This window comes from Hyla sarda, chromosome 10 (assembly GCF_029499605.1).
Source record: "Hyla sarda isolate aHylSar1 chromosome 10, aHylSar1.hap1, whole genome shotgun sequence".
NCBI lineage: Eukaryota > Metazoa > Chordata > Amphibia > Anura > Hylidae > Hyla > Hyla sarda.
The window spans coordinates 1,000,557-1,020,667 of record NC_079198.1 but is presented as its reverse complement, the minus strand read 5'-3'; the positions used below and the strand labels follow the sequence as shown (position 1 = coordinate 1,020,667).

The 20,111-nt window shown below is 46.3% G+C and overlaps 1 protein-coding gene across 1 annotated transcript in view; it reads right to left on the bottom strand.

Annotated features, from left to right (window-relative positions):
• Positions 1-20,111, bottom strand: part of VWA5B1 (von Willebrand factor A domain containing 5B1) — a gene marked incomplete in the record, with an annotated part of 108,576 nt that overhangs the window by 32,171 nt on the left and 56,294 nt on the right. The window contains 3 exon segments of the mRNA XM_056541649.1: positions 11,025-11,210; positions 11,323-11,437; positions 15,440-15,635. Coding sequence (XP_056397624.1) covers positions 11,025-11,210; positions 11,323-11,437; positions 15,440-15,635 — 497 coding nt within the window.

The window sequence follows — 20,111 nt, the reverse complement described above, 5'->3', positions numbered from 1 at the left end:
ATAGATAGGTGTAGCTGTTATTAGTTGTCTTTCCCTCCACCACTAAGCCGGTATAGCTGACACAGGAGTATGGCAGAAGGTGTAAGCCATACTCTCCACCAAGCGTTCTTTGGGACGCCATTTGTTAATTTAGTATGTTTTGTGAAATGTCCAGGGAATAAAATTATTTCAAGGGACATAAGGTTTTTTTTTTTTTGTATGTTTGTTTATGACTGCCTCTCCTTCCCCCCACCCAGAGTCACCCATGGGGAGTCCACGCCAAAAAAGAAAGATAGAAAAGAAGTACATCAGGTATGGCATTGCGGGTGGTATCTTTGAACTGTAAAGGATTGAATTCCCCGATCAAGAGATCTAAGGTACGGAGCGAGGCGGTAGAACTTAAAGCAGACATAATGTGTCTACAAGAGACACACTTAGCAATAAAAGATACTTTTAGGTTAAACCACAAAATGTTCCCTGTAATTTATCAGGCCCCAGCACCAAGTAAGAAAGGAGGGGTGGCATTAATTATTAGTAAGTCGATACAACTAATAGACCCAGTGGTAGATACCGATAAGGAAGGAAGATATGTATCCCTCAGGTGCAAGATCGGAGGGACCTACTATGTATTTATTGGATTATATGCTCCAAATCGTAACCAAAACCGATTTTTGAATATGGTCCTACGCAGAACTCCTTTTTTAGTTAGCGACAGAGTTGTGATTATGGGGGACTTTAACCAAACCATTTGGCCCTCAGTAGATTCATCATCTAAAGTAATAGGTAAAGAACCGACACCAGTATCAAAAACCATTTCAAAGTATGAATTATTTGACATTTGGAGGATCCAACATCCTACGGAAAAAGACTTTACATTTTACTCACACGTGCATAAAGTATATACACGCATAGACTTTTTTCTTATTAATAGATCACTCTTAGACTCAGTAGTAGTATCCGAAATAAAAACAATAACATGGTCGGACCACGCCCCAATTATCTTGGAATTAAAAGGCCCTGGCTTAGTTACTCCAGACAGACAATGGCGGGCTAGCTCTTATATTGTCAATAAAGAAGAATGTAAAAAATCCCTGGCTTCTTTTATTGATACATTTTTTGAAATAAATACAGGATCAGTTAACTCTGTCTCTATGCTCTGGTGTGCGTTTAAAGCAGCACTCAGAGGACAAATTATAAGTTTAACAGCTCATTATAAAAAAGAAGATAGAGCTAAGAGAAGAGCGTTAACGACTGAGTTGGCAGATCTCCATAGAAGGAACAAAATTTTATTTAATAATTCCATAGCAACCCGCATATCAAGTATTACTGCCGATTTACATAATATGGATTTATATAAACTAAACAGAGCTCTAATGAACAAGAAAACAGATACATATTACTTAGCTAACAGACCAGGGAGATATTTAGCTAGACAAACAAAAATTAATAAAAAAAGGGGGAAAATTACATATATTACGCTACAAAATAATATTAGAATCTTTGACCCCAAAAGCATAGCCAATGCTTTCGCAGATTACTATGAGCAACTATACAATTTGAATAATAACTTAGAAACTACTCAACCCACCCCTGAAATAATAAAACACTTTTTATCTAAAATACCCTTACCACAACTTTCAGATGATCAAAAGTTGAGTTTAGAAGCTCCATTCCAACTAGAGGAAGTGTCCCAACAAATACATAAATTAAAACTAACTAAATCCCCAGGGCCGGATGGTTTAATAGGCGAAATTTACAAAACACAAGCAATAACGCTAGCACCAGTGGTTACGGAGCTCTGTAATGAAATTTTTAATAAAGGTATAGTGCTGAAAGAGATGCTGGAGGCCCAGATTATATTAATCCCAAAAGAGGGGAAAGATCCCACGACCACATCCAATTTTAGACCCATATCGCTGCTGAATGAAGATATAAAAATATACGCTAAATTATTAGCAGCGAGATTGAGTCCACTATTACCAGAACTGATTCATGTAGATCAAGTGGGTTTTGTTAAAGGAAGACAATCATCAGATGGGACCCGTCGCATGCTGGACCTCATGGACTGGGTGGGCCGCGGTCGGATGCCTTCTCTCCTGCTGGGTCTGGACGCAGAGAAGGCATTCGACCGCATTCATTGGGGCTATCTGTGTTCGGTAATGGAGAGGTTTGGATTGTCACCAGCGGTTATTGGGGCAATCATGGCCTTGTACACTGTTCCCAGTGCAAGGGTGCGAACAGAGGGGGCAACCTCTAGAACCTTCTTTATTTCTAACGGTACAAGGCAGGGTTGCCCCCTGTCTCCCCTGCTTTTTGTTCTAGCAATAGAACCACTGGCGGAGCAAATGAGAAGGTCGGGTGACATACGAGGTATCCCAGTAGGTATAGGCACTGGAGACTATCGAATAAGTCTTTTTGCAGACGATATACTGATTTCATGTATTGACCCACTGAAATCCTTAAAATCAATAGTAAGGATATTAGAGGAGTTCAGTAAAGTAAGTTTTTATAAACTTAATATAACAAAATCAGTGGCCCTTATGCTTAATATTGATAAAGTAACTAAAAGGTGCTTGGGGGAAAATTATTCATTCATGTGGACAGAGGAAAACATAACTTACTTAGGCATAAAATTAGGGACTACGCTACAGCATACGGGGAAACTAAATGTGGATTCACTGATACTTCAAATGAAGCTGGATGTGGCAACTTATTCCAGACTGCCGATTTCATGGTTGGGGAGGGTGTCAATAGTTAAAATGATGCTGCTGCCTAAGATTTTATACATCTTTCGCAATATGCCAATTAAAATACCAAATAAGTCAATTAAAATCCTTCAGCAAATAATATTAAACTATATTTGGAAAAACAAGAAACCAAGAACCTCTGCTCAAATACTATATCGTCCAATTAAAGAAGGGGGACTAGGCTGCCCAAACCTTTTAAAATATTATTACGCTTCCCTCTTAACCCAGGTTCAGAGATTATGGCATAATGAAGTGGGGATGCACTGGGTAGGCTTGGAAACTGAGCTGTTGGGGGGAGTGCCCCCTGGGTTAGTATTGTGGATATCAGCTTTATTAAATAAGAAAATGGGAAGGGATGTTGCGACGGTTGTCGCGGGTTTGGAAGCATGGCGGTACGCGTTGCAACATCAAATCCTAAACCCATGCGTATTGGAGAATGTTCCACTGGCGGTAGTCCAGTTCCTTATACCAACAACAGATTTTGCTGCCTGGATGAAAAAGGGTATTTTAACACTAGGAGACATTGTAGGGGATACAGGACTGCTGCCATTTGAACATATCACTAAAAAATTTGAAATCCCTCCAAAAGACTTTTTTAAGTATTTGCAGCTGCGACATTGTGTCTCCTCTTTTGATTGGAGAATTGAAGTAAAGTCAAGATACAACGAGTATTTCTTTAATAATAAGGGGGGTAGAGGTGGGATATCTAGATCATATAAAGCTTTACAACAAACAGAGCCCAAAATAATGAATTTTCAGGTCAAATGGGAAATTGACCTAGGGTTTTCTATCTCTGAAGAAACATGGTCGGGTATCTTTACTATCCCAGTCAAGTTTTCACATTGTCTCTCCCACTTGGAGTCATCACGCAAGTTACTATATAGGTGGTACCAGACCCCGGTTAAAATGGCTAAATTCAATATAAAGAACTCTTCGGTTTGTTGGCGGTGTAAGCTAGGGGTGGGTACATTAAAACATATTTGGTGGGATTGCCCACATATAAAAAGGTTTTGGGACGAGATATATGGTTTACTGAAGCTATTGTGGGGTGAAACTATGGATATTACCTGGGGGCCAGGAATGGCGTTATTATCATTGGGTTTGAATCACCTTCAACCGAAATATTCAGTGATAGCCTTCCATGTACTGGTCACAACAAGGGAGGCAATAGCCAGTTGTTGGAATAGCCAAACTCTTCCAAATATAATTTCCATTGTTAGAACATTGAAACAAATATGTATTATGGAGAAATTAAGATTAAATAGGATTATAAAGGTTAAGTCAAAAGACAAATGGCAGGAGATCTGGGAAATTTTTGAAACCCAATTAAATAAGTTGATGTGAACCTCCCTAAATATTAGGGGTGAACTCTGGGTGTGAGTGGATAAGGGAGGCGGAAGGATGGTTAGGTGAGAGGGGTGAGAGAAAGGGAGAGATTGTAGGATGTTGTTAAGTAGAGGTTTGGTTGTTTTGAGTTTTATTTATGTATATGTGCGATAATTGTATCTTGAAAATAACAATAATAAAATATAACAAAAAAAAAAAAAAAAAAAGCAGAACCCCCCCCCCCCCCTGAGTCAGGAGCGTCAGTCTTTGTGCCAGTGTACCAAAACCTGTGTCATGCCATGCTGGGAGTTGTAGTTTTGCAACATCTGGAGGTCCACAGTTTGGAGACCACTGCTGTAGTGTATAGATATAGAAAAACTACAACTCCCAGCATGCTCAGATAGCTAAAGTCACTCTAGTCCAGTGGTCTCCTAACTGTGGACTTCCAGATATTGCAAAACTACAACTCCCAGCATGCCCGGACAGCTGAAGTCTCCCTAGTCTAGTGGTTAACAAAATGTGGACCTCCAGATGTTACAAAATGACGACTCCCAGCATGCCCGGATAGCCAAAGTCACTCCAGTCCAGTGATCTCCAAACTGTGGCCTTCCAGCTGTTGCAAAACTACCACTCCTAGGATGCCCGGACAGCCATCGGCTGTCCGGGCATCCTGGGAGTTGTAGTTTTGCAACAGCTGGAGGGCCAAAGAAAGGGGAACACTGCTCTGGGTGCAGCTGAAGTCAGTAGGGACATGCTGGGAGTTGGAGTTTTGCAACAGCTGGTGAGCCACAGACTGGAGTACATCGCCTTATGGCAACATGTGTGATAGCTAACATGAATGCGGGCTCAGCTGCAGTGAGCGTCCACGCTCCAGCAGAGGAGAAAATCAACAACTTAACACAATGAGGTCTGAGGCCAGAGAGGAACCCCGACCGTATAAAGTATTCAGCCGCGTTTACTGAACCTCTGATCGCTATTGGTGATTGGGAACCTGATAGTTTGATACAATGTATCATTGCAGGTCATATGTATCAGTCTGAAGTCCTGGGTGTTGGAACTGGACTGGAAGCCACTGTTACGAACCCTCAGCTGATAGTAGTATAAGGCCTGGTGTCTTCTGAGGACGTATTTTAGGATTTTAGTCTGTACGCCGTGGATTTTGGATGGGGATTAACCCCTTCAAGGTCTGCAGGGCATCCACAAGTCAGGCAGCGTCCCCCTAGTCCAGTCTATTTATTGGCTAAAGATTCATTAATTCCTGTAGAATGTTCAGGAACGCGATTCAGTGCAGAATGGGAAAATCTACAAAGTGATCACCGCCCCACATCTAAGACTCACAGTCCTTGTAATCAACAGAGGAGGAGACACACAACAGAGGAGAAGACACACAACAGAGGAGAAGACACACAACAGAGGAGAAGACACACAACAGAGGAGAAGACACACAACAGAGGAGAAGACACACAACAGAGGAGAAGACACACAACAGAGGAGAAGACACACAACAGAGGAGAAGACACACAACAGAGGAGAAGACACACAACAGAGGAGAAGACACACAACGGAGGAGAAGACACACAACGGAGGAGAAGACACACAACGGAGAAGACGACACACAACGGAGGAGAAGACACACAACGGAGGAGAAGACACACAACGGAGGAGAAGACACACAACAGAGGAGAAGACACACAACAGAGGAGAAGACACACAACAGAGGAGAAGACACACAACAGAGGAGAAGACACACAACAGAGGAGAAGACACACAACAGAGGAGAAGACACACAACAGAGGAGAAGACACACAACAGAGGAGAAGACACACAACAGAGGAGAAGACACACAACAGAGGAGAAGACACACAACAGAGGAGAAAACACACAACAGAGGAGAAGACACACAACAGAGGAGACACACAACAGAGGAGAAGACACACAACAGAGGAGACACACAACAGAGGAGACACACAACAGAGGAGACACACAACAGAGGAGACACACAACAGAGGAGACACACAACGGAGGAGAAGACACACAACAGAGGAGACACACAACGGAGGAGAAGACACACAACAGAGGAGAAGACACACAACAGAGGAGAAGACACACAACAGAGGAGAAGACACACAACAGAGGAGAAGACACACAACAGAGGAGAAGACACATAACAGAGGAGAAGACACACAACAGAGGAGAAGACACACAACAGAGGAGACACACAACGGAGGAGAAGACACACAACAGAGGAGACACACAACGGAGGAGAAGACACACAACAGAGGAGAAGACACACAACAGAGGAGAAGACACACAACAGAGGAGAAGACACACAACAGAGGAGAAGACACACAACAGAGGAGAAGACACATAACAGAGGAGAAGACACACAACAGAGGAGAAGACACACAACAGAGGAGAAGACACACAACAGAGGAGAAGACACACAACAGAGGAGAAGACACACAACAGAGGAGAAGACACACAACGGAGGAGAAGACACACAACAGAGGAGAAGACACACAACAGAGGAGAAGACACACAACAGAGGAGAAGACACACAACAGAGGAGAAGACACACAACAGAGGAGAAGACACACAACAGAGGAGAAGACACACAACAGAGGAGAAGACACACAACAGAGGAGAAGACACACAACAGAGGAGAAGACACACAACAGAGGAGAAGACACACAACAGAGGAGAAGACACACAACAGAGGAGAAGACACACAACAGAGGAGAAGACACACAACAGAGGAGAAGACACACAACAGAGGAGAAGACACACAACAGAGGAGAAGACACACAACAGAGGAGAAGACACACAACGGAGGAGAAGACACACAACGGAGGAGAAGACACACAACGGAGGAGAAGACACACAACAGAGGAGAAGACACAACAGAGAAGACACACAACGGAGGAGAAGACACACAACAGAGGAGAAGACACACAACAGAGGAGAAGACACACAACAGAGGAGAAGACACACAACAGAGGAGACACACAACGGAGGAGAAGACACACAACAGAGGAGACACACAACGGAGGAGAAGACACACAACAGAGGAGACACACAACGGAGGAGAAGACACACAACAGAGGAGAAGACACACAACAGAGGAGAAGACACACAACAGAGGAGAAGACACACAACAGAGGAGAAGACACACAACAGAGGAGAAGACACACAACAGAGGAGAAGACACACAACAGAGGAGAAGACACAACAGAGGAGACACACAACAGAGGAGAAGACACACAACGGAGGAGAAGACACACAACGGAGGAGAAGACACACAACGGAGGAGAAGACACACAACGGAGGAGAAGACACACAACGGAGGAGAAGACACACAATGGGGGAGAAGACACACAATGGGGGAGAAGACACACAATGGGGGAGAAGACACACAACAGAGGAGAAGACACACAACAGAGGAGAAGACACACAACAGAGGAGAAGACACACAACAGAGGAGAAGACACACAACAGAGGAGAAGACACACAACAGAGGAGAAGACACACAATGGGGGAGAAGACACACAATGGGGGAGAAGACACACAATGGAGGAGAAGACACACAATGGAGGAGAAGACACACAATGGGGGAGAAGACACAACAGAGGAGAAAACACACAACAGAGGAGAAGACACACAACAGAGGAGAAGACACACAACGGAGGAGAAGACACACAACGGAGGAGAAGACACACTATGGAGGAGAAGACACACTATGGAGGAGAAGACACACAACAGAGGAGAAGACACACAACAGAGGAGAAGACACACAACAGAGGAGAAGACACACAACAGAGGAGAAGACACACAACAGAGGAGAAGACACACAACAGAGGAGAAGACACACAACAGAGGAGAAGACACACAACAGAGGAGAAGACACACAACGGAGGAGAAGACACACAACAGAGGAGAAGACACACAACAGAGGAGAAGACACACAACAGAGGAGAAGACACACAACAGAGGAGAAGACACACAACAGAGGAGAAGACACACAACAGAGGAGAAGACACACAACAGAGGAGAAGACACACAACAGAGGAGAAGACACACAACAGAGGAGAAGACACACAACAGAGGAGAAGACACACAACAGAGGAGAAGACACACAACAGAGGAGAAGACACACAACAGAGGAGAAGACACACAACAGAGGAGAAGACACACAACAGAGGAGAAGACACACAACAGAGGAGAAGACACACAACAGAGGAGAAGAAACACAACAGAGGAGAAGACACACAACAGAGGAGAAGACACACAACAGAGGAGAAGACACACAACAGAGGAGAAGACACACAACAGAGGAGAAGACACACAACAGAGGAGAAGACACACAACAGAGGAGAAGACACACAACAGAGGAGAAGACACACAACAGAGGAGAAGACACACAACAGAGGAGAAGACACACAACAGAGGAGAAGACACACAACAGAGGAGAAGACACACAACAGAGGAGAAGACACACAACAGAGGAGAAGACACACAACGGAGGAGAAGACACACAACGGAGGAGAAGACACACAACGGAGGAGAAGACACACAACAGAGGAGAAGACACAACAGAGAAGACACACAACGGAGGAGAAGACACACAACAGAGGAGAAGACACACAACAGAGGAGAAGACACACAACAGAGGAGAAGACACACAACAGAGGAGACACACAACGGAGGAGAAGACACACAACAGAGGAGACACACAACGGAGGAGAAGACACACAACAGAGGAGACACACAACGGAGGAGAAGACACACAACAGAGGAGAAGACACACAACAGAGGAGAAGACACACAACAGAGGAGAAGACACACAACAGAGGAGAAGACACACAACAGAGGAGAAGACACACAACAGAGGAGAAGACACACAACAGAGGAGAAGACACACAACAGAGGAGAAGACACACAACAGAGGAGAAGACACACAACAGAGGAGACACACAACAGAGGAGAAGACACACAACGGAGGAGAAGACACACAACGGAGGAGAAGACACACAACGGAGGAGAAGACACACAACGGAGGAGAAGACACACAACGGAGGAGAAGACACACAATGGGGGAGAAGACACACAATGGGGGAGAAGACACACAATGGGGGAGAAGACACACAACAGAGGAGAAGACACACAACAGAGGAGAAGACACACAACAGAGGAGAAGACACACAACAGAGGAGAAGACACACAACAGAGGAGAAGACACACAACAGAGGAGAAGACACACAATGGGGGAGAAGACACACAATGGGGGAGAAGACACACAATGGAGGAGAAGACACACAATGGAGGAGAAGACACACAATGGGGGAGAAGACACAACAGAGGAGAAAACACACAACAGAGGAGAAGACACACAACAGAGGAGAAGACACACAACGGAGGAGAAGACACACAACGGAGGAGAAGACACACTATGGAGGAGAAGACACACTATGGAGGAGAAGACACACTATGAGGGAGAAGACACACTATGAGGGAGAAGACACACAAGGGAGAAGAAGACACATAACAGAGAAGAAGACGCGCAACGGGGGAGAAGGCGTGCAACAAGAGAGAACATATGCAACGGGGATAAGACACGCAATGGGGGAGAAGATGTGCACTGGGGTGAAGTCTCACAACAGGGGAGTAGACGTGGAACAAGGGAGATGCAACGGGAGAGAAAACGGGCAACAAGAGAGAAGACGCGCAACAGGGAAGAAGACTCGCAACGAGGGAGAAAACTTGCAACAGAGGAGAAGAAACAACGGGGAGAAGACACGCAATCTGGGGAGAAGACACGCAACAGGGGGAGAAGACACGCAACAGGGGGAGAAGACACGCAACAGGGGGAGAAGACATGCAACAGGGGGAGAAGACACGCAACAGGGGGAGAAGACACGCAACAGGGGGAGAAGACACGCAACAGGGGGAGAAGACACGCAACAGGGGGAGAAGACACGCAACAGGGGGAGAAGACACGCAACAGGGGGAGAAGACATGCAACAGGGGGAGAAGACATGCAACAGGGGGAGAAGACACGCAACAGGGAAGAATATGCAACTGGAGAGAATACGCAGAACAGTGGCGAAGATATAGAAAGAGAGAAAGGATGCACAACTGGGGAGAAGATGTGGGACAAGGGAGAAGAAGCGCAACGGCGGGGAGAAGATGCGCAGTAATGAACCTCTCACAACCTACGCCAGCTATTGAGTGGAGTATATAGAAAATTATTTTTACGCAGATGATAAATGCAACAAATGTATCTGCGTACATTAAAGGGGTATTCCAGGAAAAAACTTTTTTTTCTATATCAACTGGCTCCAGAAAGTTAAACAGATTTGTAAATTACTTCTATTAAAAAATCTTAATCCTTTCAGTACTTATGAACTTCTGAAGTTAAGGTTGTTCTTTTCTGTCTAAGTGCTCTCTGATGACACGCGTCTCAGGAACCGCCCAGTTTAGAAGCAAATCCCCATAGCAAACTTCTTCTAAACTGGGCGTTTCCTGAGACAGGTGTCATCAGAGCACTTAGACAGAAAAGAACAACCTTAACTTCAGAAGCTCATAAGTACTGAAAGGATTAAGATTTTTTAATAGAAGTAATTTACAAATCTGTTTAACTTTCTGGAGCCAGTTGATATATAAAAAAAATTTTTTTCCTGGAATACCCCTTTAAGCCATGCCCCCTCCAGGTAAAAATAAATAAATAAATAAATAAATAAGCAAAGTCAGCAAAAAACTGCAAAAAACAAAAAAACAGCACATAATCATAAATATGGCGCATCACGTTCAAGCTGGAAAACCACTAAAACCACGCCAGTAACAATGATAAATTCCCTTCTGAGACTCCTCTAACCGAGCCTTCTGCGCCCGTGCGTATTGACCCTGTGCGCGGTTTCCTACAGATTCTAAATGTTGCGTCTGTTCGAGAGATGGTTACGCTTTTTTTGTACTCACTGTACGAGGATTGGAGAGAAATCGGGCGGTGCTGCACACAATGCCGTACCCCACCAGGCGATCTCCGGGGTAAAGGAAGCTGGAGCTGATGGGGGAGATCAGGACCTCAGTGCTCTCTGGGAACACCCACTCTACCGTGACGTCACTCAGCACCGGCGCCATCGACTTCTTCAGAGACTGCAACATCTGGAACAGAACAACTGATGAGTGCCATTGTCCACAGCAGTCAGCCACAGGGACAGGACGGCATGCTGGGACAGCCGGGGTGGGTGACAGTGACCTCCGCCCATTGTCTCACCTTGGGTTGTAGTCTTTCTCCTTCGATTAAGAATTCGGCACTGCCCTTGGACACGCTGGCCACTCCCTGCACCAATCGCCGACACGCGTTCTGCCCGATACCGAAGCTGTAACATCTGCAAAATATCATCAACAGCGAAGGTGAAACCTCAGGTGTATAGAGGAAAGATCTGTCCCCTAAAATGTGCCAGGAAGTGGTCTCGACATACACTGTAATAGAACAGCGCCATCTAGTGGACAAGATGTCAAGAAAATTATTACATCTTTGGAAAAAAAAAAAAAAAATGATATATATATATACATATTTTTTTTTAAGAGAATGCGTTACCTAAAACTAATGGACTTCTATGGGAGAATGCGTTAGAGCACACTCTGTAACCTGTGCAGAAAGGGGAGGAGGGGAGCCGTGAACATCACCTATAGTGAATGGTGGATCCTGTGTTATCTATATATAGGTGTTACCTGTCAGTGTAATCCTGTCTGTGATGATGAGGAGGAGACTGCTGAGAAGTGATCTCTACAGAACAGGAGGAGTCAGTCTATAGTGAATGGTGGATCCTGTGTTATCTATATATAGGTGTTACCTGTCAGTGTAATCCTGTCTGTGATGAGGAGGAGGAGACTGCTGAGAAGTGATCTCTACAGAACAGGAGGAGTCAGTCTATAGTGAATGGTGGATCCTGTGTTATCTATATATAGGTGTTACCTGTCAGTGTAATCCTGTCTGTGATGATGATGAGACTGCAGAGAAGTGATCTCTACAGAACAGGAGGGGTCAGTCTATAGTGAATGGTGGATCCTGTCTTATCTATATATAGGTGCTACCTGTCAGTCTATAGTGAATGGTTGATCCTGTGTTATCTATATATAGGTGTTCCCTGTCAGTGTAATCCTGTCTGTGATGATGATGAGGAGGAGACTGCTGAGAAGTGATCTCTACAGAACAGGAGGGGTCAGTCTATAGTGAATGGTGGATCCTGTGTTATCTATATATAGGTGTTACCTGTCAGTCTATAGTGAATGGTGGATCCTGTGTTATCTATATATAGGTGTTACCTGTCAGTCTATAGTGAATGGTGGATCCTGTGTTATCTATATATAGGTGTTACCTGTCAGTCTATAGTGAATGGTGGATCCTGTGTTATCTATATATAGGTGTTACCTGTCAGTGTAATCCTGTCTGTGATGAGGAGGAGGAGACTGCTGAGAAGTGATCTCTACAGAACAGGAGGAGTCAGTCTATAGTGAATGGCGGATCCTGTCTTATCTATATATAGGTGTTACCTGTCAGTGTAATCCTGTCTGTGATGATGATGAGACTGCAGAGAAGTGATCTCTACAGAACAGGAGGGGTCAGTCTATAGTGAATGGTGGATCCTGTGTTATCTATATATAGGTGTTACCTGTCAGTCTATAGTGAATGGTGGATCCTGTCTTATCTATATATAGGTGTTACCTGTCAGTCTATAGTGAATGGTGGATCCTGTGTTATCTATATATAGGTGTTACCTGTCAGTGTAATCCTGTATGTGATGATGAGGAGGAGACTGCTGAGAAGTGATCTCTACAGAACAGGAGGGGTCAGTCTATAGTGAATGGTGGATCCTGTGTTATCTATATATAGGTGTTACCTGTCAGTCCATAGTGAATGGCGGATCCTGTGTTATCTATATATAGGTGTTACCTGTCAGTGTAATCCTGTCTGTGATGATGATGAGACTGCTGAGAAGTGATCTCTACAGAACAGGAGGGGTCAGTCTATAGTGAATGGTGGATCCTGTCTTATCTATATATATAGGTGTTACCTGTCAGTGTAATCCTGTCTGTGATGATGATGAGACTGCAGAGAAGTGATCTCTACAGAACAGGAGGGGTCAATCTATAGTGAATGGTGGATCCTGTGTTATCTATATATAGGTGTTACCTGTCAGTCTATAGTGAATGGTGGATTCTGTGTTATCTATATATAGGTGTTACCTGTCAGTCTATAGTGAATGGCGGATCCTGTGTTATCTATATATAGGTGTTACCTGTCAGTGTAATCCTGTCTGTGATGAGGAGGTGGAGACTGCTGAGAAGTGATCTCTACAGAACAGGAGGGGTCAGTCTATAGTGAATGGTGGATCCTGTGTTATCTATATATAGGTGTTACCTGTCAGTGTAATCCTGTCTGTGATGAGGAGGAGGAGACTGCTGAGAAGTGATCTCTACAGAACAGGAGGAGTCAGTCTATAGTGAATGGCGGATCCTGTCTTATCTATATATAGGTGTTACCTGTCAGTGTAATCCTGTCTGTGATGAGGAGGTGGAGACTGCTGAGAAGTGATCTCTACAGAACAGGAGGGGTCAGTCTATAGTGAATGGTGGATCCTGTGTTATCTATATATAGGTGTTACCTGTCAGTGTAATCCTGTCTGTGATGAGGAGGAGACTGCTGAGAAGTGATCTCTACAGAACAGGAGGGGTCAGTCTATAGTGAATGGTGGATCCTGTGTTATCTATATATAGGTGTTACCTGTCAGTGTAATCCTGTCTGTGATGAGGAGGAGGAGACTGCTGAGAAGTGATCTCTACAGAACAGGAGGGGTCAGTCTATAGTGAATGGCGGATCCTGTGTTATCTATATATAGGTGTTACCTGTCAGTCTATAGTGAATGGTGGATCCTGTGTTATCTATATATAGGTGTTACCTGTCAGTCTATAGTGAATGGTGGATCCTGTGTTATCTATATATAGGTGTTACCTGTCAGTGTAATCCTGTCTGTGATGATGAGGAGGAGACTGCTGAGAAGTGATCTCTACAGAACAGGAGGGGTCAGTCTATAGTGAATGGCGGATCCTGTGTTATCTATATATATATAGGTGTTACCTGTCAGTCTATAGTGAATGGTGGATCCTGTGTTATCTATATATAGGTGTTACCTGTCAGTCTATAGTGAATGGTGGATCCTGTGTAATCTATATATAGGTGTTACCTGTCAGTGTAATCCTGTCTGTGATGATGAGGAGGAGACTGCTGAGAAGTGATCTCTACAGAACAGGAGGGGTCAGTCTATAGTGAATGGCGGATCCTGTGTTATCTATATATATATAGGTGTTACCTGTCAGTCTATAGTGAATGGTGGATCCTGTGTTATCTATATATAGGTGTTACCTGTCAGTCTATAGTGAATGGTGGATCCTGTGTAATCTATATATAGGTGTTACCTGTCAGTCTATAGTGAATGGTGGATCCTGTGTAATCTATATATAGGTGTTACCTGTCAGTCTATAGTGAATGGTGAATCCTGTGTTATCTATATATATAGGTGTTACCTGTCAGTCTATAGTGAATGGTGGATCCTGTGTAATCTATATATAGGTGTTACCTGTCAGTCTATAGTGAATGGTGGATCCTGTGTTATCTATATATATAGGTGTTACCTGTCAGTCTATAGTGAATGGTGGATCCTGTGTAATCTATATATAGGTGTTACCTGTCAGTCTATAGTGAATGGTGGATCCTGTGTTATCTATATATATAGGTTTTACCTGTCAGTCTATAGTGAATGGTGGATCCTGTGTTATCTATATATATAGGTGTTACCTGTCAGTCTATAGTGAATGGTGGATCCTGTGTTATCTATATATAGGTGTTACCTGTCAGTCTATAGTGAATGGTGGATCCTGTGTTATCTATATATAGGTGTTACCTGTCAGTCTATAGTGAATGGCGGATCCTGTGTTATCTATATATAGGTGTTACCTGTCAGTCTATAGTGAATGGCGGATCCTGTGTTATCTATATATAGGTGTTACCTGTCAGTGTAATCCTGTCTGTGATGATGAGGAGGAGACTGCAGAGAAGTGATCTCTACAGAACAGGAGGGGTCAGTCTATAGTGAATGGTGGATCCTGTGTTATCTACATATAGATGTTACCTGTCAGTGTAATCCTGTCTGTGATGATGATGAGACTGCAGAGAAGTGATCTCTACAGAACAGGAGGGGTCAGTCTATAGTGAATGGTGGATCCTGTCTTATCTGTATATAGGTGTTTACTCATCATTCGAGGTGAACATGGATGACTGACATCTGTGAAATGTGGCCTCTCGGAGAGTTCCCATGAAGTTGAATTACCGGGTGAATGAGGAATGGTGCCGGATGAGCTCGATGACTTTGCCGGTGTTGCTGACAGCGCCGTCGGTCAGCAGGAAGAGGAGGCGGGGGTAGCCGCGGCACACTGGCTGCCGGATGATCCAGTTCAGTGGGGACAGGATGTTGGTTCCGCCCATGTCAGCTCGGAGCTTCTTGATGCTCTCACAGGCGATGGCCAGCTTTCCTACAAGAAAAAGACGTTATCAGCGGTTATCTGTCACAGCATTTCACCCAGCTTTCCTACACCCCTGAGTGGTTCACCAGCTCCAGAACTTCTCTAAAAGATGATAATTGTCATGGCTCTGAAGAAGCCAGTGACAATCAATATGGCAGCTATATTTAGGTCCATAAAGGGCATTGATCCAGCTTGTCCAGGCTCCTGAACAGCATTGGTGCATCTAGCAGAAGATCTAAAGTCCTTTCCTTGTTCATTGCTATAAGAACCAGAGTCTCTCTGGCTGTTGGATAACTACAACTCCCAGCAGGTGCTGGCAACCACATATACCCCTGTTTTCCAACTGGTGAATCTCTGGCTCTTAGGGGACTACAACTCTCAGCAAGTGCTGGCAGACCATAATAAAGTGGCCTGAAACCTGTGGGTCTCTATCTGAATCAAAACTACAACTCCCAGCATGCAGCACCATTCTCTGTGGCTCTCCAGCTGTTGGAAATCTACCATACCCAGCAAATGCTGACAGTCACCAATGCAGCAGTCTCCAACTGGCATCTCTATGGTTCTTGGGAAACTACAACTCCCAGCATGCACTGACCACCACAAATGCAGTGATCTCCAGCCTGTCACTCTTAGCCAGTGTTTCCCAACCAGGGTGCCTCCAGCTGCTGCAAAACTAAAACTCCCAGCATGCCCGGCAAGCCTTTGACTGTCCGGGCATGGTGGGAGTTGTAGTTTTGCAACAGCTGGAGGCACCTTGGTTGGAAGACACTGGTATGGATCATTCATATCCAACCCATGGCTCTCCAGCTGTTGCAAAACTACAACTCCCAGCATGCTGTGACGGTTTACATGATTCCCTTTAGCCATGTCCAGGTGCAGCGAGCCCTGCGGTTACAGCGCCCCCTGCAGCATCTGCCTGGTAATTCCCTTGTGCCCTGAGGGTGATGCCAGTTTATACTTTAATGGGTCGAGGTCGCCCGGTGTTGCCCGACACAACAGATTGTAACCTAATTATGGCCGGAGTTCCCTCTCTAATCCCCGCCGCAGATTATACTGGGATCAGAGGCGGCTCGGAATAGAACAGCGCGGCTTTCCTTAATATTCTAATTCTTAATATTCTAAGGGATGACCTGGGGGGGGGCAGAGGGGGAGAGGTGGGAGGAGAGGATGGGGGGGAGTGAAGGGAGGAGAGGATGGGGGGGAGTGAAGGGAGGAGAGGATGGGGGGGATGAGGGGGAGAAGTGGGGGGAGTGAAGGGAGGAGAGGATGGGGGGATGAGGGGGGAGAAGTGGGGGGGAGTGAAGGGAGGAGAGGATGGGGGGGAGTGAAGGGAGGAGAGGATGGGGGGGAGGAGGGGGAGAGGATGGGGGGGAGGAGGGGGAGAAGTGGGGGGGAGAGGTGGGAGGAGAGGATGGGGGGGAGTGAAGGGAGGAGAGGATGGGGGGGAGGAGGGGGAGTGGAGGGAGGAGAGGATGGGGGGGAGGAGGGGGAGAGGTGGGGGGGGAGTGGAGGGAGGAGAGGATGGGCGGGATGAGGGGGAGAGGATGGGGGGGATGAGGGGGAGAAGTGGGGGGGAGTGAAGGGAGGAGAGGATGGGGGGGATGAGGGGGAGAAGTGGGGGGGAGTGAAGGGAGGAGAGGATGGGGGGGAGTGAAGGGAGGAGAGGATGGGGGGGAGGAGGGGGAGTGGAGGGAGGAGAGGATGGGGGGGAGGAGGGGGAGAAGTGGGGGGGAGCGGAGGGAGGAGAGGATGGGGGGGAGGAGGGGGAGAGGTGGGAGGGAGTGAAGGGAGGAGAGGATGGGGGGGGAGGAGGGGGAGTGGAGGGAGGAGAGGATGGGGGGGGAGGAGGGGGAGAAGTGGGGGGGAGTGAAGGGAGGAGAGGATGGGGGGGGAGGAGGGGGAGAAGTGGGGGGGAGTGAAGGGAGGAGAGGATGGGGGGGAGGAGGGGGGAGAGGTGGGGGGGAGTGGAGGGAGGAGAGGATGGGGGGGGAGGAGGGGGAGAAGTGGGGGGGAGTGAAGGGAGGAGAGGATGGGGGGGGAGGAGGGGGAGAAGTGGGGGGGAGTGAAGGGAGGAGAGGATGGGGGGGAGGAGGGGGAGAGGTGGGGGGTATCTGAGGGGGAGAGGTGGGAGGAGAGGATGGGGGGGATGAGGGGGAGAAGTGGGGGGGAGTGAAGGGAGGAGAGGATGGGGGAGAGGAGGGGGAGAGGTGGGAGGGAGTGGAGGGAGGAGAGGATGGGGGGGATCAGGGGGAGAAGTGGGGGGGAGCGGAGGGAGGAGAGGATGGGGGGGAGGAGGGGGAGAGGTGGGGGATATCTGAGGGGGAGAGGTGGGAGGAGAGGGTGGGGGGGAGGAGCAGAGGGAGGAGAGGGTGGGGGGAGGGGCGGAGGGAGGAGAGGGGGGGGGAGGAGCGGAAGGAGGAGAGGGTGGGGGGGCGAGTCGCGGAGGGAGGAGAGGGTGGGGGGGGGGAGTCACGGAGGGAGGAGAGGGTGGGGGGGGGGGAGGAGTGGAGGGAGGAGAGGGGGGGGAGGAGGGGGAGAGTGGGGGGGAGAGGGTGGAAGGAGAGGATGGGGGGGAGGAGGGGGAGAGGTGGGGGGAGAGGGTGGGGGGGGAGGAGCAGAGGGAGGAGAGGGGGGGAGGAGCGGAAGGAGGAGAGGGTGGGGGGGGGGGAGTCACGGAGGGAGGAGAGGGTGGGGTGGGAGGAGCGGAGGGAGGAGAGGGGGGGGAGTAGCGGAGGGAGGAGAGGGGGGGAGAGGGTGGGGGGAGTAGCGGAGGGAGGAGAGGATGGAGGGGAAGAGCAGAGGGAGGAGAGGATGCGTAGGAGCTGAGGGAGGAGAGGGTGGAGGGGAAAAGCAGAGGGAAGGGTGGGGGGAGTGGAGGGGGAACCCCAAATGTAGTTGAGGACAGGAGATTAATCCAAGCGATTATCTATTCATCTCTGTCTCAGTCCGCACTGCATGTTTAGCATTATATTCACATATCAGTATTATGTAGGTGCGGTGGTATTATTTCTGCACTGTATGTAAGTGTTATGTAGGTACAGTGTGGTGTTATTATCTCTGCACTGTAAGGCAGTAATTATGTAGGTACAGTATGGTGGTATTATTTCTGCACTGTATGTAAGTATTATGTAGGTACAGTGTGGTGTTATTATCTCTGCACTGTAAGGCAGTATTATGTAGGTACAGTGTGGTGTTATTATCTCTGCACTGTAAGGCAGTATTATGTAGGTTACAGTATGGTTATTATCTCTGCACTGTATGGCAGTATTATGTAGGTACAGTGTGGTGTTATTATTTCCGCACTGTATGGCAGTATTATGTAGGTACAGTATGGTTATTATCTCTGCACTGTATGGCAGTATTATGTAGGTACAGTATGGTTATCTCTGCACTGTATGGCAGTATTATGTAGGTACAGTGTGGTGTTATTATCTCCGCACTGTACGGCAGTATTATGTAGGTACAGTGTGGTGGTATTATTTCTGCACTGTATGGCAGTATTATGTAGGTACAGTATGGTGTTATTATCTCTGCACTGTATGGCAGTATTATGTAGGTACAGTATGGTGTTATTATCTCTGCACTGTATGGCAGTATTATGTAGGTACAGTATGGTGTTATTATCTCTGCACTGTATGGCAGTATTATGTAGGTACAGTATGGTGTTATTATCTCTGCACTGTATGGCAGTATTATGTAGGTACAGTATGGTGTTATTATCTCTGCACTGTATGGCAGTATTATGTAGGTACAGTATGGTGTTATTATCTCTGCACTGTATGGCAGTATTATGTAGGTATAGTATGGTTTATTATCTCTGCACTGTATGGCAGTATTATGTAGGTTACAGTGTGGTGTGAATATCTCTGCACTGTATGGCAGTATTATGTAGGTACAGTGTGGTGTGAATATCTCTGCACTGTATGGCAGTATTATGTAGGTACAGTGTGGTGTTATTATCTCCGCACTGTATGGCAGTATTATGTAGGTACAGTGTGGTGTTATTATCTCTGCACTGTATGGCAGTATTATGTAGGTACAGTGTGGTGTTATTATCTCCGCACTGTACGGCAGTATTATGTAGGTACAGTGTGGTGGTATTATTTCTGCACTGTATGGCAGTATTATGTAGGTACAGTGTGGTGTTATTATCTCCGCACTGTACGGCAGTATTATGTAGGTACAGTGTGGTGGTATTATTTCTGCACTGTATGGCAGTATTATGTAGGTACAGTGTGGTGTTATTATCTCCGCACTGTACGGCAGTATTATGTAGGTACAGTGTGGTGGTATTATTTCTGAACTGTATGGTAGTATTATGTAGGTACAGTGTGGTGTTATTATCTCTGCACTGTTATTATCTATGGCAGTATTATGTAGGTACAGTGTGGTGGTTATTATCTCCGCACTGTACGGCAGTATTATGTAGGTACAGTGTGGTGGTATTATTTCTGAACTGTATGGTAGTATTATGTAGGT